This window comes from Alosa alosa, chromosome 3 (assembly GCF_017589495.1).
Source record: "Alosa alosa isolate M-15738 ecotype Scorff River chromosome 3, AALO_Geno_1.1, whole genome shotgun sequence".
Lineage (NCBI taxonomy): Eukaryota > Metazoa > Chordata > Actinopteri > Clupeiformes > Clupeidae > Alosa > Alosa alosa.
The window spans coordinates 19892151-19918318 of NC_063191.1; the positions used below are offsets into that span (position 1 = coordinate 19892151).

Here is a 26168-nt window from a genome sequence, read left to right on the forward strand (position 1 = left end):
ATGTGCAAAACATGCATGGTATCTCACCCTATAACATTTTTAATCTAAATAGTATACCAACATATTCAGCCAGAATACGATAGCTGGAATCATGAATGTACTGTACTACTGTGCTGTTCTCCAGTACACTATGAGCTGTATAGTTGCACATGATGCCATATTTAAGGCACTGAAAAAGACTAAACAGAATAGCAAAATAGACTTTTTGAGAAGGTTCAAACTGCTGTGAGATATTTGATGCTGACAGGCATGGTATGGTATGCAAACACAGTCATCCCAGGACATGAAAACTCATGTTGAAGGCAATGGCTGTTTCTAAATATGCATGACTGGCCATACAGCCATGATGACTTATTTTATGTAGCTGTTCATCTTATTGTTTAATGTATATGTCACTCCATCTTTCACAGCATATGCTGGTCTTATAGAATACGACTATTACAGCTATGCATACATTTACATATGTTTTGTATGTTCAAGGTCAACAGCTGTTAAAGAAGTGTTTGACTCAGCTATAGGGAAAAGTGCATTTTGTAATGTCAAGTTTAAAATATGCCAAGTGCTGAAATAAGCTTTTTACCAACTGTTTGTCAGAATCTGGACAGGAACGGTGCTGTGTGCTGCTTACATAACCTGCTGGCTATAAATAATTGTGGAGGAAAGGGAGGGAATAAAAGCACATGAAAACAGACTTGCGATGCAGGTTAGTTAATGCACTTTGCTGCGCGGAGGTAAATTAGGCCCAAGCTACAGTAAACACCCAAACAGACACACTGTGCACAGCAGTGTGGGTATACATGTGCACTCACAATGAAATTTGGGTCAGAGAACAGACCACCAAGCACAAATTACTCACACAGTGAAACTATTTCAAACAGAGGAGGTCTGACTAACAATAAACATGTGAGCAATTTCAACACCTTTTGCCATTTTCAACCCAGAGCTCATTTTCGTGTTCAAGAGAATAATTGGATTATTACAATAGTTATTGGCCAAACGATTTCATTTAGCCAAGGCATCATATATTCAGAGAGAAATAGGAACATGAAACCAGAGGTTCACAGCATTCCAGTTAACATGCTTCAAAAACACTACATGTATTTCCACAATCTGCTACTCATTACAATAACATATGCATGGCTGGGCCATTAACAGATATTAAATTCCACCCACCCCCACACACACACACACACACACACACACAGTAATGTCCCATGTATTAGCTGCTCTGTACAAACCGCATGACTGTATGCAAATACTAATTTTTTAAAAAGTGTATTGACTTCACTTGTGTATTAACCACAGCGCCCAATAGCCCAATAAATCAGAATCAGATCAGTGCTTTAATCAGAGAGAAGAATGAAGTAAAGGCATGCATTCCCATGTATAGCCCTCCCCTGTGTATTAACCTCATAGCCCAAGAAATTTTGCAAAATCAATGTATATAGTTCAGTTTATAGGCGGGGAATTATGGTGCTCACAAACTTCTGAATAAAACACACAGAGGTCCTTGTGTTGAGTTCTAATTTCATGAGTCTCACATTCACACACTATTAATATATAATGTATCCACGTATCCACATACAGGTGGAAATAATGGCAGACAGCCATACTGCTATACCATCATCCTGACTATATTCAAATCTCCAACATGGAAGGTAACATAGATCACTTCTTTTACACTAAAATATGCACCATTATCTAACAACACATACCTGTCATTCAACAGAAGATAGAATAGGAACATTTGTTCACCAACATGGTAAAAAAGAACATGTGTTGACATGCAATATTCTGGGTTACAGGATGTATAATAACTCTGTTGACTGAGAACAGGGTGAAAATGGTACAACTTCCATAGTCCATCTGTCTCCTCAGTGCAGTAAGCAGGCTCTATTGCTACTGAGAGGAGCGAGGATGACGATCACCGCTTGGAAAGGATGAGTTTGTACCTTTTCAACATCTGGCTACAATGAGTCTCAAGCAGCCTCTCAATGTGGCTAGAGCAATCAAACAGCAATTGATCTCCAACGTCTCTTGATTGCATTTACGCTTGGCTTTCTCTCTGTATGTGGCTCGAGGCTTTGAAAGAGCTCCATGAAGTGCTTCTGTCATTCGACAAAAGACTTGAATGAGTTCCACCTCTGATGGGAGGTCACTTTAATTAAAACACATCTGGATTCAGATGAGCAGTAGCTGCTCTTTCTCAAGACTTTGACAACAATCCATAAACTCTATATTTTCCACTTACTGTCCTTGCAAATGTTTATTCATCTACAGACAGACATAAAACAGAGACATTATACAAGTCCATCTGCAGCGAGAATGAGTGTTGAAATGCAGATCTACTGCAGTGAAAAGAGCTAGTCGACCTATCCATACCATTTATTCCTGCATACAAATCACAGTAAAAACAATTCTGTAGAATAATTATAGCTTTTGTAAGGTAGTTTTCATATATTTATCAATGCCTTTGGCTACTCTGTGTGCTTGTTTTTGTCAAAGCGAGCAAACAATAAACAGGTGTCCTTCAAATAACCATAACATTAGGAAGAAGACACACAGTGCAACCTATTTCTCTGGAGAAGCTGTTGGTAGAATCAGTCCAACACCAACGCTGAATACTGATAGCATTACTGCACAGTCTGTGTTGCCCTTATGCCAGTAAACAAGCCTCCTGAGGTGACAGTGTTCAGGCCAGGTGAACTTCCACATGTCTGTGCCCTAATAGAAGAGGTCCCCACATGCCTGGGATGTCTGAGAGAGCCCAGTAAAGAATAAAGGGGCTCATCTCCACCAAGCTTTTGTGGAGCTCATTACTTTTAATAGGTCTAGAATAGTCCACTTAAACCTACTGTTTGTAACCAGAGGCCAAAAGACCAGACCCCTGGCCCTTAAACAGACTGCAGGCAAGCGAGGGATGACCTGAATAATGTAGGTACGCTAGAGAACACAAAGCACCAAAATAAAAATAATCTTCAAGAAGCCAAATACAAATTTACTGTGACTGTGAAAGCTCTCTGACTGAAAGGATTTGTTGAACCCACAGAGACCTTTTTTTAGTCATGCCACTGCATGGAATGCATTCAAACAATGCAAGAAACCAGGAGCACTCGTGAAGCATCTATAAATGTCTCTCCAGTCCTACAGTTTCTCAACAGTGCCACCATAAAGCGTATAAATTCCACCTCATAAACAGTCAATTCTCTGTAGGTTTAGGTGTTTGATCTCCATTGTCCTTTGTGGAAGGCAAATATCACTTCTTTGTCTTTGGTCAAACACCATGTGAATACAGTACAATAGACAAGAGGAAGGGTCTCTCCTCTTAGTGATTCTCTGGGAAAGAGAAACTATGGTGCAACTCCTTGCCACATCTGCTTTGAGTCCTACTTAAAAGAACAACTGACAATGATCTGCACATGCATGCAGCATCAAGCCATGTTACAGTACATGCCCCCAACTGAACCGACTACTCTGCAGGTCATTGAGCAATACAATCCTATCCATTTCCTCTACAGCTAGAGTACCATACAGGAGTAATATTGTGTGAGAGAGTGAAATGGTCATTCAGAAGTTCTTGAACGTCTCCAGGTCCTTTGGAGACACAGGAGGCTCCTTCCTCCGCTTCTCCTCAGGGTAAGAGTCAAAGTTGGATGTGTCTCCTTCATGGGTGACTTTGGGGACTATGGGTGGCTGGATAAAAGGATTAAAGCGGGATAAACAGGCGAGCCAGTCAGATCGACTTCACAGTCTAACTGAATAGTTAAGGCTTTGCATTGTCTCCGTCATTTGTTTGCAGGATTAGAAATAAATATCAAAGAGCTTTAAATTAATTAGTCTAGATTACTACAAAGTTGATTGTACTGAAACTCCAGTCACAATGAAGGTATTTTCTTATCACCTTAAGTCTTCTTTGTGGTACAGCATCCCAGTCAACAGCCTTGAACCATCGATGTCTCTTAACATCCTCAGCTCCATTCTGTAAAGAAATAATGAGTCATCATTTACGTACATGACTTAATTTAAATGTATTCATGAGTAAATATATTCATGACTAAGCACACATACATTTTTTTAAAACTATTTTTAAATATAACTATTTAGCACTTCAATGTATGTTCCACTTGTAGCTGGAAGTCCTAAATCATGTCCATGACTAGTATATTATTAGAGCTCCTGTGGGTCATGCATGTAGGAGCATGGCACCCTCGTCCTCCTCTTTGTTTCCATTAAGCCTGGTTTTGTGGCTAAGACCCCACTTACTGTTGTGTTTCCATGGGAAAGTTCAGAGGAGGAGGCATAACACAAATGATGATAAAATGATCCCCCACAGCTTGCCTTGGTTCCCAGTGCCTGTGTCTGGCAGTAAGGATTCTGGGAATCTTCAGCTGACAGACGCAGCGCCTCTCACACAAGCACTACTCCGTATCTCAAGCACAGTTACCAAGCACACCCATCTGGGAAGATCACACACCTTATTCCCTTACTCCCTTACACCTTAAGGGAATCACACACCTTATTCCCTTACACCTTATACACACCTCCTCACTGATAGCACACACTTCACAAAAGTGCAAGTGAGACATCTCTTGTAAAATGTTGCTTGGTTTTATGTTTTGTTTGCTCAACAACAGAGAACTATATACTGTACATGCTATTTAATAAACATCAGCTATTAACAAATGTGGATGCCTGTGCCCTGTGGAGTAAATGAGATCAAATACAAAGAGGGCCGTATTTGGGAAAATCTATTTGCAGAGCAAGGCGTCTTACCTTCTCACTAAAGGACACAATGTCTTCCATGACCCATGTACAGTAGTGACAATTGCCCACCACCTGTGAACCAGTTCACTCTGATGTGTAAAGGGTGTAAGGTATGATGACATAAACCTACAGTTCTTTTAAAGACATAACAATTTATATGGATCTAGTGGGCAATCTGCCAACTCTGTACATTGCTTATGGAGAGCGGGGGTGTTAGGAGTGCTTCTCCACAGTAATCTGTGTCAACACAGCTGCTATCTCACTGACTGCACTGTATGCACACTTGGATCACCTCTCTGAGAAAGCACTGAATTGCCCTGTGCTAGCTTGGGGAGAACTTCCTACAGGCATGATAAACCAACACAGAGACAGACACAAACACAGTACGAACACCAGATGTTCCAGTGGATCTGCCCAGAAAATCTGCTCTTTCCCACTGGCTTCCCTGGACAAGGCTGGCCTACATAAAGGGCAGGTTTTAATTCAATATAAGTAACTGTAAATTCATATTAAAAACTAGATGTGATTGTATTATGTAACAGTCAAATACATACTGTAGTCCAGAATGGCTAAATCAAAAATACTTGTGTTGTGTTACTTGTATGGAATTCAAATCATCCTTACTACAACATAAAACATAATGACCGGTTGGTGCAGCAGTCAACCTCTAAGTACTAGCATGTGAAATCTTGAGTGAGTTGTTTTACATGTAAAAGCTGTGTATTTCACTCTAACATGACTAACACAGTATAACAACCAGCTGTAATGTCAAGAGGCATAGAGGTCTGGAACTGAAAGCAACAATGTTCAGGAACTTTTTCTTGACAAATATTTCCTGGGAGTGAGAGAACTTAAGAACTGAAATATGACAGACTACTGATCTAAATGCCTAGTGATTCTGCTACTGTTTCATAGATATTTAGACACCAGGCTTCGTCAGACATCTAAAATAAAGTAAGCTGCATTATTTCCTTTGATACTAATCTTATAAAATGGGAACCTAGAATACCCTGGTGTAATTGGCCTCAGGCAGGCTTTGACAACTGAAGATATGGAAATGTCAATACCTTTTACAGTTTCAGACATACACAGGTGTTAAGGTGTTCCTTGTGCTACAGGTAGGGTATTTCCCACAATGGCCAATCAGCAACCACACCTATTTCACATTACACAGCATGAAATGAGATTCCACGCCAATGCACAATTGGCTAGTGGCAGATGCAAACATGCCACATGTTGCCACATGTTGGATCTGTACATGTATAGGCACTCCTCATGGTACAACATGCACTGCCACAGAGGCCAACCAAGCCTACCTAAAATTACACAACAGGACGCGAAAGACAACAACAGTACTCAACTGGTTAGTGGCAGTCAGTCGCGACACAACATGTGCTACTTGTAGCCTGAATGCCTAACCAAAGAACCAAAACAGAAAAAAGCACAACATCACCAACAGAGTAACCGTCATGAGCATTTCACTTGGGTTATCAAGAAGACATCAACAGATTTCATCAATAGATTTCTTGAGTAAAACTTCAGTAATTATTAATTTTCAGAGGACACTGATATTGTGCGACAAATGGATCTGAAAGCAATCTTTACAATCTTTTTCTTGTCTGCCTGAAATTATTTGTCCAGAGGATAAAACTGTGACTTGCTGTTTTAGTAGCACAATACTAGCTTTCCCAGATTTAAATTCAGTCATAGAAAAGGCGGCACAGGAAAAACAAGTCCAACCATGGCAAAGCCATTGTTTACGGTGGTTATAACAGACTGGATTTTTTCCTTTTCTTGTGTCTTACTATAGCTGAACTAAGAAATTAAAGAGTTTGAAACTCAGAGTATACCTTAGAGTGCACAAATAACTTTACTGTTCCTAGCATATATACAGCCACTTTATATTTAGTTTTTATAAGTCAAAACCTCAAGGAGAACTAAAAACACCCCATTACAGAACTACAGAATTATCTCCGTCATAAACTCGACAGTCCAGCACACTGAGCAAACATATAAATGCATACAATATAATTATTTTCATTCTTCCATGAGAGCAATAATGATTTACTGAATACACATTGTACTGAACTAAAGCTGTGCTTCCTTCCAGCCATTCAGAGCCCTGAAGACACCAAGTTGAGCATTTGAGCCCTAGGAAACCTCACTGAGAGGACAAAGATGAGACAGACTCAGACCTAGGTGAGAACTCCTTGACCTTTGACCATGACGAGTGTTAACATGGACACTCTCAGCTGGACCACTGACCCTGATGTGAGGCCACTAAACTCCCAAACTCTTGCGCTAAATCATCTCCATCAATGGAGAACTGATCTCTCTATTTCCCACTGATGGGTGTTTTTCAGGTATGGTGTGGACCTTGTGGCTCTTCACAAGTGCCATACATACCACAATCCCCATACATCAATCGCACTGACCCATGATGGCTCAATTGTGCACCACAAAGAGTTAAATGTACTTGACCCCAGTGGTGCAAAGGCTCATTAATGGCCATCATAAAATACATCAGAGGCAGCTTCTGGTCAAGCAGTGACACACCTCACCCCATAAATCCCACAGACTCTGGGGTGGTCAGCTCCAGAACGCACAAACAGCCGAAAAACAACATGTCTCCACTGGCCGGTAGCTCTCATGCTGAGAGGGAAGTAGGGGGTGGAAACCACTTTGAAACATACAAAAAAATGGGTTGGCATTCCAGGTTAAGACAGAAGTTTGTTCACTTTACAGCCACAGTGCCCACTTACTCTTAGGTTCCCCAGTCGCTTTGCTTTGTCAACAATAAGTAACTTCTTGATGAGGTCTCTAAAAAAGACAACAGAAAAAATATCTGAGTGAAGAGAAGGAGCATAGCTAAAAACAATGACCACTAACGTTAAAGGAAAATTCCGGTATTTAGCCCTTTGAGTCCCTTTTCTGGTTTATTTTGGATGAACTAGAGTGGTGGACACCGAAATTTTGACGATTGGTCCTGTCTCGACTTTTCTGACTCGTTTTGAATCGCCTTTGACTAGTCAGAGTGGCTGCCTACAGGCATGCTCAAACATGTCCTAAAACAACCCTTAACGTTTGTTTTCAAATATATCGGTGCAATGTATGATTTCCAACCGTCTTATTTGCTATTGTGGAACTATTTTTTCAGACACCTCACAACCGTGTATAAACTTCCACTCAATATCTGAGCCTAAAGCAAAGACGGTGGTGCAGTAATATTAACGACAGAAACTGTATTTCGCTACGCTACTTGTTTTGGAACATCAACGAACACCACTAACCACTCAGTAGAAAAGGGACTTAAAGTGCTAAATAACAGAATTTTCCTTTAACCAATAAGAAAAGAGTCCTCAACAACACTATGTGACTAAAATATATCAGTCTCCCTAAACATGAACATCATACACGTGGCGAAAGACAGGAAATGACATAAAATACATTATGTAGATTGAGAGGAAATATACCAAATCTGTGTAGAATTCTGTAAATCTCATAACCACATGACAAGCACTCATACTGTGCATGCAGTATGAATTGATACTAGGTTTGTTTCTTTTTCGTTTCCATTTTCCAGAGCACTGCAACAGCTGTCAGCTAACATTTGAAAATATTATCCCTACATTTGCTATTCAACAGTGAAGTGAGGAACACTTATCCTGAGGAACAGGATGTACTGACGTTTTGTTGATATATTCCTTTGATAATGCCAAACGCCCTAATTTCAACTACTCATGATGGACATTTCATCAAAGCTTCCCTGTTTTTGCTCCTTAACAGTTTTTTGCATGTGTAAGTCTTCGTTTCACATCATTAAAATTGATTTACAACTGACATGTCTTCGTTCAACATCATTAAAATTGATTCACAACTGACATAAAAGATTCAAGGAAATCAAACATCTACGGTATGGATTTTATTTAGACAGCTGAAAGGAACGTGGATATACTAATATTCTTATTGTTGATTATTGCTCTTCCTAAAGCTCTTCCAGCAGCTGTCTAAATCTCTATTGTGATCTAATGTAACAACCTTTCTGTCAAGGCAAAGGCATAAGCCGTAGAAGTTTGATGGCAATTGCTTTAATATCAGTTTAGTGCAAACCTTTCACAATACTTCATGCAATCATGCTTCATTCAAATTGAATATCTCTGGTGATTTACAGTAAACGCATGTAATAAATCACCCCTCCACACACATATGACATTCAATACACATTGCACAGGCTGCTATATGTTCTTTTTCCTGAGAAATTAACTCTATTTCTTTGATCACTACAGTTTCTCTAATTCTAGCAGCAGATTGATTTCAGCATCTGTTTGTGTGGCTTGGAACTAAAACACACACCAGACTCAAAAGGAGGTCTATGTTGGGCTCTTTGAAGGTCACTCTCATTAAGATCATCAGGACCACAATAAACACAACATGAATGCATTAGCAGGATTAGATAAAAATAACAGCCATATCTTCAGAGATTAATTAAGGATGAGGACCACACTAACCGGATCAAACAGGTGAAACATAACCTTTGGAGACATTTCTTAGAAATCAAGGCACTTTTACCATCACACACTCTGCTCTTACTTCACATAGAAATCCAGATGGCGAGGACATTCCAGCTTGCCAGAGAGAACCTTTTGATAAATGCCAAAAGGGTTGTCATCAAAAAAGGGAGGATGCCTGAAACAGAAAGGGGGAGCATAAATTAAACATACATCACTTAGTGAATGGCCAAAAAGTTACTGGTGGGATTAAATGATTCGTAAAATGAAAATTGTAAGAATGTGCTTAGGTAATAACCACATTAATCATATCCTGAAATTTGATAGCTGTATGGGCTGAATAGCCATCATATACATAAACAATTAGGTTTATGTATATGCTGCTATTCAGGTAGATCATGTGTAACCATTAAGTAAGTTCAACTGGCTATAATGAATTGAACAGCGCTGTGTTGTTGTCTTTAGCATGAACTCAACTGATATAGAATTATTTAAGAAAATAGTCGGTGTCTGGAAAAAAAAATTTTTCAAATAAGCATAGATGCCAACTGAGAACATTGTACAAGACAGTATTCAGTGCAGGCCTATTTATGATCATTAACAGGATTTTATGGTTTTATGGTGAATTATTTTATAGCTGATAGGACACCCTATGAAGATGTATACTATGTTACTGTCCCAAAATTAGCATAAAACAAATGTTTTTTCCCAATCTATGACGGAAATAACGAGGAGCGATTTGATTTAGAGGTTCAAGGGGGAGAAGAGCTGTTATGACTTTTTAATGAATTTTGGCTAAGGGTTGTTCATGCAATAGGCCTGATGGCTTTAGCAGGGTATAGGGCCTCTAAACACACTGTGAACACCAGAGCTCCCAGAGTTCCAGAGGTCTCTCTAAATCTAGTCTGCAGGTCAGTGGGCGACAGACTAACGGTACAAATGGCTTCTACGGGATAAAAAAGTCCTACTGTAGGTACGACAGAAAAGGCAGAGGAGGCTTCCTGGAGTGTGACAGGACGACCCTGTCAACCCAGTCTAGACATGATGGGGTCGTGTGCCAGCTCCGAATCTGTCCAGACGGTCATTATTCACGCAATGCCTAATGGATGGCCACGCAGACTTTCACAATGTTATGCAAGTCCTCTGTATTTATGTAACACCTGTGACTTGCCAACATTACTCTTTCATAGCGTGTCGTGCAAAGTCCCATTTCAGGGATATATTCTACCCAAGGTTAGCATAGCTGTTTTCATTTCGACACATAACTGCACATAACTATGAAAATGTCACATATAACTATACATAACTACTAAAAATACTAGATGTACCGCATAGCGGTACAAAATATGACCGCCGCTCAGTCCTGTACATCCATTCCGCGAAAATAAATCACACTTCAATTTGTCTCCATATTTTACTCCATCCCCACTCTTGAAACTTTTGTGTATGCTTGTTTGGCATGCCTGAGTGTGTGTGTCTTGCTGCACAGAAAGTAGCCTACTGGTGCTGAAAAGGTGAATAGATTGTAGAATAGCCAAAGAAGATGTAGCATTGTTATAAAACCTTTAAAATCTCTAAACAATCACAAGTAGGGCAGTTCATCCCAGTTCATCCATTGCAACTGGATTGATGAAAGGTCACTTACACCTGTAGGCTACATTGTATTTGGGGAAAGCAAAAGGTATCAGCATAATTTTATTTATTTATTTATTTATTTATTTATTTTTATGTATTTATAAACAAAAACATCTCTGTCAGTTCCATGCCGTTTTCAACAGCTATCAAAACAAAGGTCATTTTTGGATGGATGGATTTTTGTGAATGTTTCTTCTTCTACATAAGATTTTAGTCATCTTTAGTTCATGTAATGCTTTATTGTCAATGCACAAATTAAGTAACAGTAGTCTGAAACGTTATTGTTAATGCACAAATTAAGTAACAGTAGTCTGAAACGAAATGCTGTTTTACATCTAACCAGTGGTGCAAATAACTGACATGTCCAAATGGGCCTTGATGAAATGCGTCGCTAGACTGTTCATACACATTTTAACGGGCCAAAGTTGAAGAGCTTTTGTCCGTTATTGTTCGTGCAAATATAGGCTGATTCATGTTCCCTTGCATTGTGTAACTGAGGTCCATGGCTAGTCTGGCTTTCATCAGACCAAGCTCAATCTTTTAAGAAATCAAAAATAAATAGCAGGCAGACCAGGCTGGGTTCACCCAGCCTAGTCCATAGGCACCGATATTGTTTAATTTTCAGATTGAGATATACACGCTCTGGCTATTCTAAATGCAAAAATGCATTAGGGAGTTATGACAAAACTGTAACTAACAAACTAGATCCTAATAGAAAGCTGTTAGCTTCCCTAAGCTACAGGTAGGATTATAAGGTAGGCCTATTTACAACATAAATTGTCAATAGGCTATGCTGGCGACACAAATAAAATCTCCTTTGGAAACCAATGGCTTACACCTTACAGTATCAAAGCGGACTTAAACTGCCATATCGCGGGCGAAAAGTTGTAATAAAATTCACGCAGCTCCATGAGTCAAGAAAAGCTGAATGAAGTAGCCACTTCTAAATGGGACCCACTACACAGTAGCTTAAGGTGTGTTGCTAAAAGCAGCCATAATGAAATGAAGGTGTCATTGTTTGGATACTTCACACACCGTGCTTTTTAATTTCACAGACTACAACTACCAAAGCTGGAATCAAAGCACATCTATTCCCCTCTCACACCCTGCACGCACTTAAAACAAAATAAACAGGCGCCTCAGTCTCACGCATGTATAGGCAAAACTGTATCAGACCGGTTAACGCGTTGGTAAATCTTCCATTGCACAGAATGATTTTGTAGCACGTGCAATAAATGACAGTCGAAAGATACAAACAGTGCTGCTATCAATTTGCTTGGTATAACCGCATTTATAGTTTTCTACAAATGCAATCAATCAAATGGGCCTCCATCACTCAGCCAACGCTAACGGTAACATTACCTATGTCCTTATTGATATTACAAGATTAACGCGTACCTGCAGTAAAAACCAAGCATGTCCGATAAACATCCTCAGATTTATTTCCGCTTCAAGAAGAAATGGGAATTACACTTCATGTGAACATCGTCCTGTCCTTATTAGATGTTAAGCTGCGGTAAATTACAGTCCTTGTAGGAAGTGTCCATTGTTTTTCCCCAACCCACTTTTAACTTCCAACAAAATTACGCCTCACTGCAACGATCGCCATCTAGTGGACAAAACGACTACTTATAATAATAATAATAATAATAATAATAATAAAGCTTTATTTGTATACTTTCATAAAAATGCAGCCAAAGTGATTTGATGCATGTAACACAATAATATATTTATTTTGGCTTTTTTCTTTTGATTTTATGTTATGAATATATCAAAATATAGAAAATTAAGTCATTGGCAGCCTTAACCCTGCCGCCATATGGCAACTGTGGCAAGGAAAAACTCCCATATTCCAGGAAGAAACCTTGAGCAGAACCTGACTTAATATCTGGGCTGGCTGCCTCCATGTAGCAGATGTAGAATAATCAAAATGTAGTCTACAGGATAAGATGAGTTAACTAAAAGCTTTCCTGTACAGGTATGTTTTCAGATCTTTTTAAAAATATTTAAAAATATTAACGATACTTATAGCCAATACTGAAAATGTAGCCATGATGATGATGATGAATATTTATTTTGTTTCATCCTAAATTTGTAATTATGTATCATAATACCTAATTTTGTGTGTGTGCATGTTTATATGTGTGCACCCCCCATGGGGTACACATAACCTCATTTTTAGACCCCCATGGATGAAATTCTACTGAAAATACCCCCAGACCCCCAGAGAATGTCAGGTCAATCATACACATAAAATTTGGTGCAGTTCTGAACATCTTAACTGAAGATAGGGGCGATTAAAGCAGAATAATAGTGCATTTTCATTTTTTTTACGGGGTGTGCAAATCACAAATGAGTGATTATGAGCCAGGTTGATGTGGGCCCTTGAGACGAACATACCATAAAAGAGAACTGTGTCTGCCCACAGAGAACTGTGTCTGCCCTACCCCCTCCTTCGGGGGTCCAGTCCAGCAGGGGCTGCAGATCAAAACGAAAAATGACGGTTCCATGCTATCCATGTGGGGGTACATGCCCACCAAGTTTGTGTACCCGGTCTTTCAGTGTCCCGGGAATCCTTGTTGGTATGCGTCACTAAATGTACACATAAGTTATTTTATTGTAGGGCCCCATTGACCGAAAGTACACAAAACTTGGCATGCATTCGGAGGGTGTCATAATGATCCTACACTTTTAATTTCGTGCAGTTTTGACCTTGTCAGCCAGAGATATTGTGATGAAAACACCTAATTTTTTTGCTTTTCATTTTTAACTAGGTGGCGCTATACATGAAATAAGTGGTAATGGGATGGGTTGACATGCCCCCCTTAAGACCAACATACAAAAAAAGGTGGACCTCCTAGGCCCTACGGTTCTCGAGATATTCACACAAAAACTGTCTCCGGCCACCTACAGGCCAGTTGGTGTATAATAACATAAATTAATTTATTGTGTGGGCCCCCATGAACGGAATTCCACAAAACTTGGCGTGCATACAGAGGGTGTCATAATGATCCTACACTTCCAATTTCGTGCAGTTTTGACTATGTTAGGTCACAGATACCTTCAATTACACCACCTCATTTTACTTTTTGTGTTTAACTAGGTGGCTATACATGAAATGAGTGGTTATGGAATGGGTTGACATGGCCCCTTGAGATCAACATACAAAAAAAAAAAAAAAATGGTCCTCCTAAACCCTCACGGTTTTTTTGATATTCACAGAAAACTGTGTCTGCCCTACCCTCCTTTCGGGGGTCCAATTCAGCGGGGGGGCTACAGATCAAAACGAAAAACGATGGTTCCATGCTATCCATGTGGGGTCACATGTCCACCAAGTTTCGTGTACCCCGGTCCTTCAGTGTCCCGGGAATCATTGGCGGAAATTTGGGCATCGAAAAAGAAAAGAAAAAAAAAAAAAAAAAAAAAAAATTCTGACTAAAGCTTCGCTGCGCGGCGGTCATAATAAAATACTCATAATCAGAATTATTATTGAGAGAATATTCTTATTCCACTGTCTGACTAAGTGTATTAGTTAATAAGTGTACTTCCAAACAGCACATGTATGTCACTTTAAATGAAAGCAGCTGTAAAATGGCAATTAAATGGGAGGTAAAAGATGCTGTGACAGCTACGTAAAGCTACCTAAAGATTTCCAGTATTGCAGTATTGCAGTCATAAATTATATTCAATTCCAGATTTCAAGCCACTATTACCTCCAAATCTGGATCTCAAATTACTGAGTGAAGCTAGTGCAGGGTGACTACATAGATATTCCAAACTATGTAGACAAATCATGAGGCATTTGGTGGGCTTTGTCAGTAGTGACCCAGATGTTTAGAGCATTACGTAATGTGTCAAGGGTCAAGACTAAAGCTGCAGCATCACATCACCTCAAGGAATAAGTGGTGGTTTTCAGCAAGCCTTGCTAAATATTTCAAGGTGGAAGAATGAGACCTTTGACAAAACAAAATGCCATCATTACACTTTTCAAACCTTAGAATTTAGAGAACATTAGTCTTGGCTTCTGAGCAAACGGCTGAACCCCCTTGCAACCCCCAACCACATGGGCAAAGGACATTCACTTTAGGGGCAGACACTTCAAAGAAAGCCTGATTTACTGTGACTAGATGTGGTGGGCTGTTTTTTGGTCATATACATGTAAGGCGGCTGGCAGCCTTTACCTCCCGTTATCTAAAGCTAAAGAGGTCAGAATGGTGCCTGTGTTTGCAAAGTTCAAGGCAGTTAAGAATCACTAGTGTCATGCTCAAAACTCTTCCAGTCATGTCATCCTGGATTAAGTGCTTTACTCATCTCTGAACGGATATCCAACACAGATAAATAGAATAACAGCACAGAACTCCTCTGCCAGTTCCCATACTAATTTGGTGTGGCGCGGCCTCCCCTCAGACGGGGACATCTTATTTGCTCGCATGGCAAAGCAAAACCATGGAAAGCCAAACTTCCTTCCTTTTTGAGCCATTGCCAAGAAGGAGCCGACTGGAAGCCAATGATAACACGGTCTCCTGCCCTGCCGCCGCTGCACATAGGCCACGCTGCGGGGGAATGGGGTCAGAGGAGCACTCGGGGCCTGTGAAAGGTACACACAGATTAGGCAGGGTGAGTCAGGCTGCTGGGGACATCAGCCGAAGCCATCAGAGAGGCTCCCGGGGGCACCAGTGTGAAGAGGAGGTCAACTGCTCTACTCTGAGGAAGTAGATATTTAGCCAGACAGAAGGGGATATACAGTATGTATAGTGCTCTTAGCATCGTCAGTGGAAGCACAGAGCGTGTGCCAATAGACACAGCATGTGTTCATTTCTCTTAGCCTGCAGGTAAACCTAACCCTTACTAGAGCAGGCCACAGTAAGGGAAAAAGACAAGAAGTCTCTCATTGTAAATAAAGGCATTTTTGCCAGAGCAATATGCATTTGCAAATTGACAAAGAGCACCGTTAAAGGATATATGTTGAGAGAGGCTGTTATTAAACTCATTAACACTTTTGTTGTGACTGGAATCCAATCCAATTCACTTTAGTGGGTCAACTGTGCAGAGGCGTTAATACAAAGCCAGCACTGAGCTACGCATTCATGGAGAGAGAGAATGATAGATAGAGAGAGAGAGAGAGAGAGAGAGAGAAAGAAAAAGAAAGAGAGAGAGAGAGAGAGAGAGAGAGAGAGAGCACACTGTCAAAGTCTCAGTGCAGTGTCTTTCTGGGTCAGTACGTGGGGGTTCTCTGAGCACGGCCATAAAATCAGCTGTTAAAAAATCCCTCTTATTCTAAATGTGATAAACATTTTACACTCAATGCACTATAACCTCTTCCTGAGTAAGAGTCCCAGTCCCAAGCCAATTACCATTGGCATCACAATAAGCACGTTGATCCAAACATCCGCTGCTTATTTGTAGGAAATTAAGGTAATTTACTCACACAACCAAGCCGAATGTAGGCCAGTCAAACCGAGTGTACCCAAATCCTTTAAGCTAACATGGCTATCAAATTTTTGGGGGTAGAGGGTATTTTCCTCTATGATTTGAGATTTTGTTTATAAATAGTCTAATTACTACATGAACTGTTTAGTTGCAATTCTAAGATGCTGTAATTATGTGGACTTCCACAGGGCTTATACAAATTCCATCAATCAATCAACCTCTTTAGGACAGCTGATTTCAGAGCACACAGCACTGTAGGTCTCAATTACAACCCTCTGATGACCTCTGGTGGCAGGAGGGTATAGTTTTTAACCTACGTCCATCACCAAGAACATTAGACTGGGAACGTATTTCACAAAATGTTGGAAGATGTATAATAATCCTATACCATGTCAATATGTGTTGAATTTCAACACAATCAAAGCAGAAGAAAAAATGATATCACAATAAACGTTTGAGTTGAAGTTCTGAAGAAAACTGTTTCACCTCAGCCAACTCAGTAAGATAGTCGCTATCCCTAATGACACCAGCAGGGTCTAATAAATTCTATCATATTGACTTACCTCCCAGTTGCATATTGAATTACCGATTTCATAGTCTGGAATTGGACAAATAGCAGTATTATTATTTAAAGACTAATAACCCCATGCTGGTGAGGACAGCACACTTTACACAGACGCTGACATATGAGCCTCACAACTCTGAATGAACCTCTTCTCTGTCCAACCCACCACAATGACTAACTTGGCAAGTGAACAGTGGACACGGAGGCAAACTGTCCGCCAGGCAGTGCAGCTTTAGTAGTGCTGTCTGAGAGGTTTCCTGCTATTTCACATCGTGACACTTAAATGACTGTACCATATTGTAGATGTCTGCTCTACCATGGGAAATGAGTGTGTGTACTATGGCTGCCGTAGTTGAAAGGAAATCCAATAATAATCAGGGAGGCTTTTGGCCAATACCATTGACGTTCACGTAAACTTACCCAGAAAGCATCTCGAAGATGAGCACCCCCAGAGCCCACCAGTCCACTGCTATTCCATGACCTTTGCCTTGGATGACTTCTGGAGCCAAGTACTCTGGAGTACCACACAGAGTCCAGGTTCTTAAATACGGAGAGGAAGAATTTGTCAAAGCATAAGTGTCAGGCATAGAGTTCCAAAAGAAGAGAATATTAGTCTTGGTTGGATTTAACCAACACATAAAATGTAAAACATAATGTATAATAAATCAAAACATAGCCTCTAATCCTACACTCTCCTTCCTGATGGAAATAAGGGAAGTAGTCCTGACATGTGTAGATGAGTGTGTGTTGTGTGTGTGCAGCCCTCAACTTCTGCCAAGTCTGCCCTAACTGTGAGCCCAAAACGCCAGGACAGGTGTGCTTTTTAGCCACAGGTAGCAATATAACTGATCAGCGATATCTACCTGTCAGTCTGTGCTTTCCCTATCAGGCGACCTAAACTTTCCTAACAGCACACATATGCAGTAACGTTGCATGTCTCCACAAAACAGAGTCGTCTTTTAAAAATATACAGAACCCTTTTATTCGAATGTAAGATAGAAACTCTTGCTTTCCATCTCCTTCTTTTAACACTGTTCTATCATTTACCCACGCAAACTTCTTCTATTTTTGTAATAAAGGAGTCATTAATACATCATTGGCAATGCTGCTTTTCAAGTATCTAAAGACGGTGAAGTCTACAAATGGATCAATTTACAAAGTGCAATGTTAGAGAGAATGTTACAAGTAGAACTGTGTCAATTACATCAATGAATTGATTATACTATTATGTGACTTTGCAGTCAATTTCTTAAGTAGTTGGCAGAATCATTATTTTGCTCAAGCTTGTATCCACTGGATGGCACTAGTGATGCATATTGCACTGAACAGAATATCCTGTCTGCTTACTGAGAACACTGCTCCCATCCATTAACAGACACAGTGAGCTGCATCACATGCTAGAATAAATAAAGGTGGTAATTCCTCAGTTTCTTCAGTAAAACAAATATAAAATCTACATTAATAATTGATGACCAACAGATTGATGATTCAGCTACTTCATCAACATAGTAAATTTGGCATATTTCCTCTGTGAGGAAAGTGATGTTTTTTTCTCTCCTTTTTTTCAAACCATGAAAGACAGTTTTAAGTTGGTAACAAATTATGGTGACTGCAAAATTGCAATATACCCTTTGAGGAGCTGTCCAACTCCTATATAAAACCTAATGGTTGCACTCACTCGTGCTAGTACTACCTTTAACTTTACTGGGACTTTCTCTCTGCACAGTGAGCTCCACCTGACATGGAAATTGAATAAATGTTCATGAGGACTAATTGTCATTTAGTTATCTATTGTAAAGTGAATATGGATTGGACTAAAGGTATGTCATCGGTGGTGGAGATTAAGTAATCCATACCTGTCCGCAAGTTTTTTGGCAAAGCCAAAGTCTGTGAGCCTGATGTGCCCCTCACAGTCCAGTAGTATATTCTCAGGCTTCAAGTCTCTGTATACAATCTCCTTTGCATGCATATACTCTATGGCACACACAATTTCCGCTGAGAAGAAGAGTCCAGTGGCATTGTTGAACTTGCCCTTGCTGCGTAGATAGCTGAAAAGCTCCCCCCCAGGCATATACTCCATCAGCATGTAAAGACTCCGGTCATCATGATGGGTCCAAAAGCTAAGGGCAGAAATGCCTCCATTCATTCAATGTAGTTTCACAGTGCTATCATCCTAAAATTAAAAGCATCATGGAAGTCACTTCTGTGAAAATCTTAAAACATAGGCTACTACAATAGTCTAGACTATGGTAGGCTAGGAGGATTCACTATCATATTTGATAAATTACACCACCATTAGGACAGCATTTTTTACAGCACAATATGCTGTTTCAGCTTATGTTTTTTCCCTTGCTTGCCATCTCTCAAGTGGGACAATCACACCAGATGTTAAAGTATTCTGGTCTGCTTGCTGACAAATACATCTTCAGAATGTTTACAAGATTTTCCATCTATCAGATACTGTGACTAGCAATAATTTTGATTCATTTGTCAAGAACAGTAAACTAAACACCTTTTTACATAACAAACTGCTAAAAAGAAGCCTTGTTTCCCACTTGATTTCCAACCATTTACTGTAGAAAGCATTCCCTTTGGACTTATTGAATTATTGACAACCAAGCAACTCACAGTTGGACGAGGAAGGGATGATTCACCTCCATAAGAACTTCTTTTTCATTGTGGGCATGTTGTTCTTGTTTTAACCTAATCACATCTGCAATCTTCATGGACTTCAGTGCATAATAACGCTTCGTTCTCCTGTCTCTGACAAGAACCACACGACCAAATGTACCTGTCCCTACGGACACAGAAAATGCAGAAACATAGCAAAACTGTGCAAGATGAATGACTGTATATGAAATTAAATGCAATATGTAGATTCAATGAATAAACAGTTATTTGTAGCACAGAGACACATTTAGAATTCATTGCTAATTGAATTTCAGATACAGGAGAGGTGTTAAATTCCTTGTGTTGGAGGTGGGGTATATCCAACAGTGTCCAATCAAAGCCAATCATATTTAACATGAAACAACATGACACAGGTTTCAACAATGCACATTTGGTGGCAGTCACAAACGCGCCGTAAGTTGTACCCAGGAGTCGTAATAGCCCTACTTCATAGTACCATGGCGTAGCATCTGTGGCCTACTGGTTAGCGCTTCAGACTTCGAACCCCGACCAGTAGGCACGGCTGAAGTGCCCTTGAGCAAGGCACCTAACCCCTCGCTGCTCCTCGAGCGCCACTGTTGTTGCAGGCAGCCCACTGCGCCGTTATTAGTGTGTGCTTCATCTCACTGTGTGTTCACTGTGTGCTGAGTGTGTTTCACTAATTCACGGATTGGGATAAATGCAGAGACCAAATCAAAAGAGTATATATACTTATACATATGTGCTGCCAGTAGCCTGAATGCCTTGAACCAATGCAACAAATTCACCAACAAAGCAACCTTTGTACGCAAAACAGCATCACCAACAGAACAGCCTTCATGAACATTTCAGACTTACTAAGCAGGCACATTCCTTTCTTGGTGTTTCATTGAACTAGCCCAAGACACATCCAGAAGGTTCAACAGTAGTGTCCGCATCCCAGACCCACCCCACTCCACATTCATGATGGGTTCTTCAACAAATTCTTCTTGCTGTGATTTATGATCCGATCAGCATCATAACCAGACAAACCCTTGATGCGGGCACCCACAAATGCCAACAAATTCTTCAGACAATCCTCTTTGTTGTTGTGGCCATTTATGATATTATGCATCTGACTGAGGATGTCCAGAATAGCATCATCAGCATAGCTGTAGGGATCTTTGTGGGGATGGTTGGCCAGTTTAGCTGCTCCTCTCTTCTCCAGGGCGTTTTGCTTTCCAGGGCCAGGGCAATTTGGGACTGCCGTCTCTTCTGTAGACTACTGTATGCTCTGAATCGGCCTGCCATTTGCACTTGATCTCGAAATTTCTTCCTCATTGTAGCATGATAGCTTCATCACCCCTGTCGAGATGTTCCTGTCTCTCTGCAGGGTGGGCTCCGTGAACAAGGAGGTCCCTGGCATGGCACCTCTAGATGGACCTTGCATGTTGCTGGAGTATGGTCTGTTCCAGGCTTGGTGCTAAAGCGGTTTCAAGTTTTGGACCTAGTACACTCTTTAGCCGCGGGCCTACTGGTTAGCGCCTCAGGTTTGAACCCCGACCAGTAGGCATGGCTGAAGTGCCCTTGAGCAAGGCACCTAACCCCTCACTGCTCCCCTCGAAATTTCACTGTTGTTGCAGGCAGCTCCACTGCGCCGGATTAGTGTGTGCTTCATCTCACTGTGTGTTCACTGTGTGCTGAGTGTGTTTCACTAATTCACGGATTGGGATAAATGCAGAGACCAAATCAAAAGAGTATATATACTTATACATATGTGCTGCCAGTAGCCTGAATGCCTTGAACCAATGCAACAAATTCACCAACAAAGCAACCTTTGTACGCAAAACAGCATCACCAACAGAACAGCCTTCATGAACATTTCAGACTTACTAAGCAGGCACATTCCTTTCTTGGTGTTTCATTGAACTAGCCCAAGACACATCCAGAAGGTTCAACAGTAGTGTCCGGCATCCCAGACCCACCCCACTCCACATTCATGATGGGTTCTTCAACAAATTCTTCTTTGCTGTGATTTATGATCCGATCAGCATCATAACCAGACAAACCCTTGATGCGGGCACCCACAAATGCCAACAAATTCTTCAGACAATCCTCTTTGTTGTTGTGGCCATTTATGATATTATGCATCTGACTGAGGATGTCCAGAATAGCATCATCAGCATAGCTGTAGGGATCTTTTGTGGGGATGGTTGGCCAGTTTAGCTGCTCCTCTGCTCCGCAGGGCGTTTGCTTTCCAGGGCCAGGGCAATTTGGGACTGCCGTCTCTTCTGTAGACTACTGTATGCTCTGAATCGGCCTGCCATTTGCACTTGGATCTCGGAAATTTCTTCCTCATTGTAGCATGATAGCTTCATCACCCCTGTCGAGATGTTCCTGTCTCTCTGCAGGGTGGGCTCCGTAACAAGGAGGTCCCTGGCATGGCACCTCTAGATGGACCTTGCATGTTGCTGGAGTATGGTCTGTTCCAAGGCTTGGTGCTAAAGCGGTTTCAAGTTTTGGACGAGTACACTGCGGGCAGCCGTGGCCTACTGCTTAGCGCTTCGGTTCGAACCCCGACCAGTAGGCATGGCTGAAGTGCCCTTGAGCAAGGCACCTAACCCCTCACTGCTCCCCGAGCGCCGCTGTTGTTGCAGGCAGCTCACTGCGCCGGGATTAGTGTGTGCTTCACCTCACTGTGTGCTCACTGTGTGCTGAGTGTGTTTCAATAATTCATGGATTGGAATAAATGCAGAGACCAAATTTCCCTCACGGGATCAAAAGAGTATATACACGTATACTGAGGCAAATAGACTTGACTGGTCTTGTTGTGTGGGAGTGTGTTCAAACGCGGCCGTGGCTATGACTGGGAATAACAGTGGAGTGACAGCTCTCATCAAGCAGAAAGCCCTGAATGCAATTTTCACACACTGTATGCTCCATCATGAAGTGCTTGTGGCTAAACGGATAGAGGATGAGCTTAATATTCGCTGTAGTATTATCGATGGCTTTAATAACACATCTTGCAAAAGCAGGGCCTTGGCCAGAACCTAGTGGTATTTTGGGGGCCTACAACGGTTGTTTATTTACATTGTATAGCTACTACTTACAATTACACACAGCAGCTTAAGAGCTATTTTTAGTGATGTTTCTTAAAATAGCCCCAGACGTAACAAGTTACCAATGAGATACAGCAAGATACCAACATCATTAAGATTGCTCACTCTACTCCACTAGAAATGGTGTCATGGACAGGGGAGCCCTTTTGCTGAATATTTTGTGGGTCAGTGGGAAAGCTCTCTGGCATTGAATACAGTGTGTCCCTGACCATTGGCACTCTAGGCCCCCAAAAGACAGTATAAAGAGAATGTAGAGGGAAATCACAATAAACTAGGCAGGTCAGGTGGTTATTTGGTGTATTGATATTACCAAGCCCTACTGCCCACCCTCCATATAAAGCTGAGGGTACTCAAGTGATTTGAACCACTACAGACCTGTCTCCAAGCTCCTGATTCTATCCTTTGTAAAATAAACAGCTTTATACATTTCTGTCTTCAAATTCTATTTCAAGTCCTTATCAATCTGGATTCAATGTTGGCCATAGCACAACATTCATCATTATAGCAGCAGCTGCTGTAGTAAATGATATAGCCTAGTTACTGATGTTGATAGTAAGAAATAATGTACAACTTTGTTGTAATTCACTTTGGATAAAAACACCTGGCAAATTAATAAATGTATGTGAATGTATTACCTCAGTAACAGGATTAACCTCAGTGGCATTACCACTAAAACATGTGTTCAACCTACCATCTCAGAATAATGCAATTTTCCGTCTAACATGCATGTCATATGGGTAAAAAGTGCATTTTGTGCTCATCGATCCGTATGATCTTTCAGAAGTGAAGTGCTTTCAATATAGTAAATAAAAATGTATTTTAAAGGCATGACAAATTATTTCATTACCAAATAATGCATTGTGTACAGAATATGTCACACATATAGATGAATATGTATATGAGTAAGACCTGTATACAGTACTCTGTGGCTGTTAGATAAATTAAATGATAACCTGAAACGGAAAAGGTTGAAGGTTAAATCCAACAAATGCAGACGTCTGTCTATTAGTACAGGAAAGCTAGAACACTTTCATGATGAAGAGATTTTGTTTCACATCAGAGAAGCTGATGGTATAACTCAATGTTGAGTGGCAGGGCAAACTGGTCAGGAGATCAATTTTCAAGGCTACCAACACCACTGAGGTAAATCAAAAGCACAGCTTACAATTTAGGTTGTTGTGGCTACGTGTATGGTGGCAGTTTAGGGGTGCTGTTTTAAGTAGTGTGACATTGTAAGGGAAATTGATTTTAGAGTTATCGGTGACTAGCTTTTTGGGGAAATTGAAATATGCTAAGGTGAGCCTGGAGGCGACTTTGCTGAAGTCTGAAGATCCAGCGCTGTTCAGCCTGCAGGCAGCCTTGGCGAACAGCAGCATCATTTGGCAGCTAGAGAGAAGAGCAGCAGGATTTGGTTCAGGTGATGTTTGGAATGTGTGGCACAAAGCTCTCCTGCCAGAGAGGAGGCTGCTCCTGAGTTTATTTCCAAGCAGGAAGAGGAAGTTAGACAACAAGCAACAGCAGGTTTTCAAGTTCAGCAAGAAACCGTGGACAAGTTGGTTCGATAATAGTGAAAACAGAAGATTGGGGGGAGAGATCAGTGCACTATCACCCTTCATAAATCCAGCTGAGTGCACCCCCGACTCTGGCGGTAACCCCAAATGAAGAAAGTTAATCGGCACAAAGTACATCATTAGAGATATCCGCAATGAAAACCTAATGCAGGGCCTAACTTCCAACAGGACAATGACCCTGCACATAAAGCATTCAGCTAACACAATGCAAGTCCTAGAGGAGCAGCTGGCCAACCAAGATCACTATGCTGATCAATGCTATGCTATGCTGGTGACGCTAATAGGGACAAGCTGATTGCAGGAAAGAGAATGAGAGTCTGGGTTCCTACGCTGCAGTCCTGCAGTCCTCTACACCCAGCACGGGTATCCACTATAGGACTATGGCATAGGAGGAACTGGTCGCTCAGGGTTTCACCTGGGGGCTCCAGCCAGAGAAACCCCAAGAACACAACACATTTGACTTGAGCCTAATCAGAGAGACCTGATTTGTCCACCGGCTGTCTGCAACCAACCTGACAGAGTGGAGGATTTTCAGGAAAGGATGGAAAATTCCCAATTCCTGGGGTACACTGCTTGTCACATCATCTCACATCAATACTTTTGTCAATTTCATGTTTTAATTTTCAACTTATTTTTCAAATTAAGAAATATTTTTAACATATCTAACAACTACAGTAACATTTCTAAAATCCTGTTTTTGCTTTGCCATAAAGCCTATCATGTATTGTCTATATTGATGAGGGAAACAATTCATTTAGATGATTTTAGCCTAGGGTGCAGCATATAATGTTAAGGTGATAGGGTCTGAATAGGCCTATTTTCTGAAATCACAGTGACATTTATCACACCACTGAATATAGCCTACATGAGTTCCTTGACCAAACTCCCAGGTGAAGATACTCCATATGTCTAAGGAAACTGTCAATTGGGCCTAAATGAAGCACATTTATATTGACTTGTTTACTTTCCATTGACTTGAATGCAGGCGTAGAGTTCTGTTTTAGGCGTTAACTAATTAAGTCTTGTTTCGTAATGTGAACAGAGTTTCTCTAAAAGGACCTGGAATCCTTTCACTTAATGAATCTACGCCATCTGCAGGTAGCTAAGGACACAAAACACAGCCGGACCATATGATAAAAATGATTTCACCCCACTGTTTCTGGACTTAAGGAAGGCACAGACAAAAACGACGAAGCACCGAGATCTCATAGCCTACTGTATGCAGCACTTAAACCGCTGAAGCCACGTGAGGACAGCATCAAATTAATGATCAGGGTGAGCTTGAAATTTCTTTCAAATGCATTACGAAGTTAGAGAAAAATAAAAAAGAGAAATGAAAACTAAACGATAACAACAATATCCACATAACATACATGAGTTGTAGGCTACTCACCAACAGTAGCAACCGTATCAAAGTCGTCTAACGAATATCCCCTTGTGCTTTTCACTACCAGTGATGTTGCACCAGCAGGTGAGGCACTGCTGGCACTTCTCTTGTCACTGTCCCGGGGGAGACCTGAGTCGCCTACTCCTGTGGTGGCTTTTGCGGCAGTCATACTCGCAAAACCATCCGTGCTATCGTTTGGTCTCACGATTTCGGAGTTTCAGGAGCAATAGCCTTTGCATCTGGTATAGTCAGGTCTATCCCAGGCCAATAGTTTCATCTTCTCTCCTTCCTTCTCTTCAATCCTATGTTAAATATCCGTCCAGGCTAAAGCAAGTGCTCTATTCTGCAGCATCGGATTAGTTGTACTTTGCCAATTTTCCTCTCTAGCCTATGCGGTATTGCCACTGTCAGATGAACAAAGTTGCTGGCGTCAGGATAGCGCCTTTAAATTATCCGGTTTCATCGAAACACGTAGCCTACATTAAAACGCGTTCGTAAACGAACACCACAACAACGCGTTTTCTCACAGTCCAATTAAGGCGTTAGAGATCAAATGCATAA

General features: G+C 40.9%; 1 protein-coding gene across 1 annotated transcript; it reads right to left on the bottom strand.

Moving 5' to 3' along the window:
• LOC125292576 (cAMP-dependent protein kinase catalytic subunit PRKX-like) lies at positions 1 to 26168 on the bottom strand. The gene is made up of 8 exons (XM_048239953.1): positions 25614 to 26168; positions 19531 to 19699; positions 18759 to 19022; positions 17323 to 17442; positions 9355 to 9450; positions 7527 to 7584; positions 3902 to 3979; positions 1 to 3693 (listed from the first exon to the last, which is right to left on the bottom strand). Exons 1-8 carry the CDS (start codon positions 25774 to 25776, stop codon positions 3568 to 3570), a joined length of 1074 nt encoding a protein of 357 aa, XP_048095910.1. The 5' UTR covers positions 25777 to 26168; the 3' UTR covers positions 1 to 3567.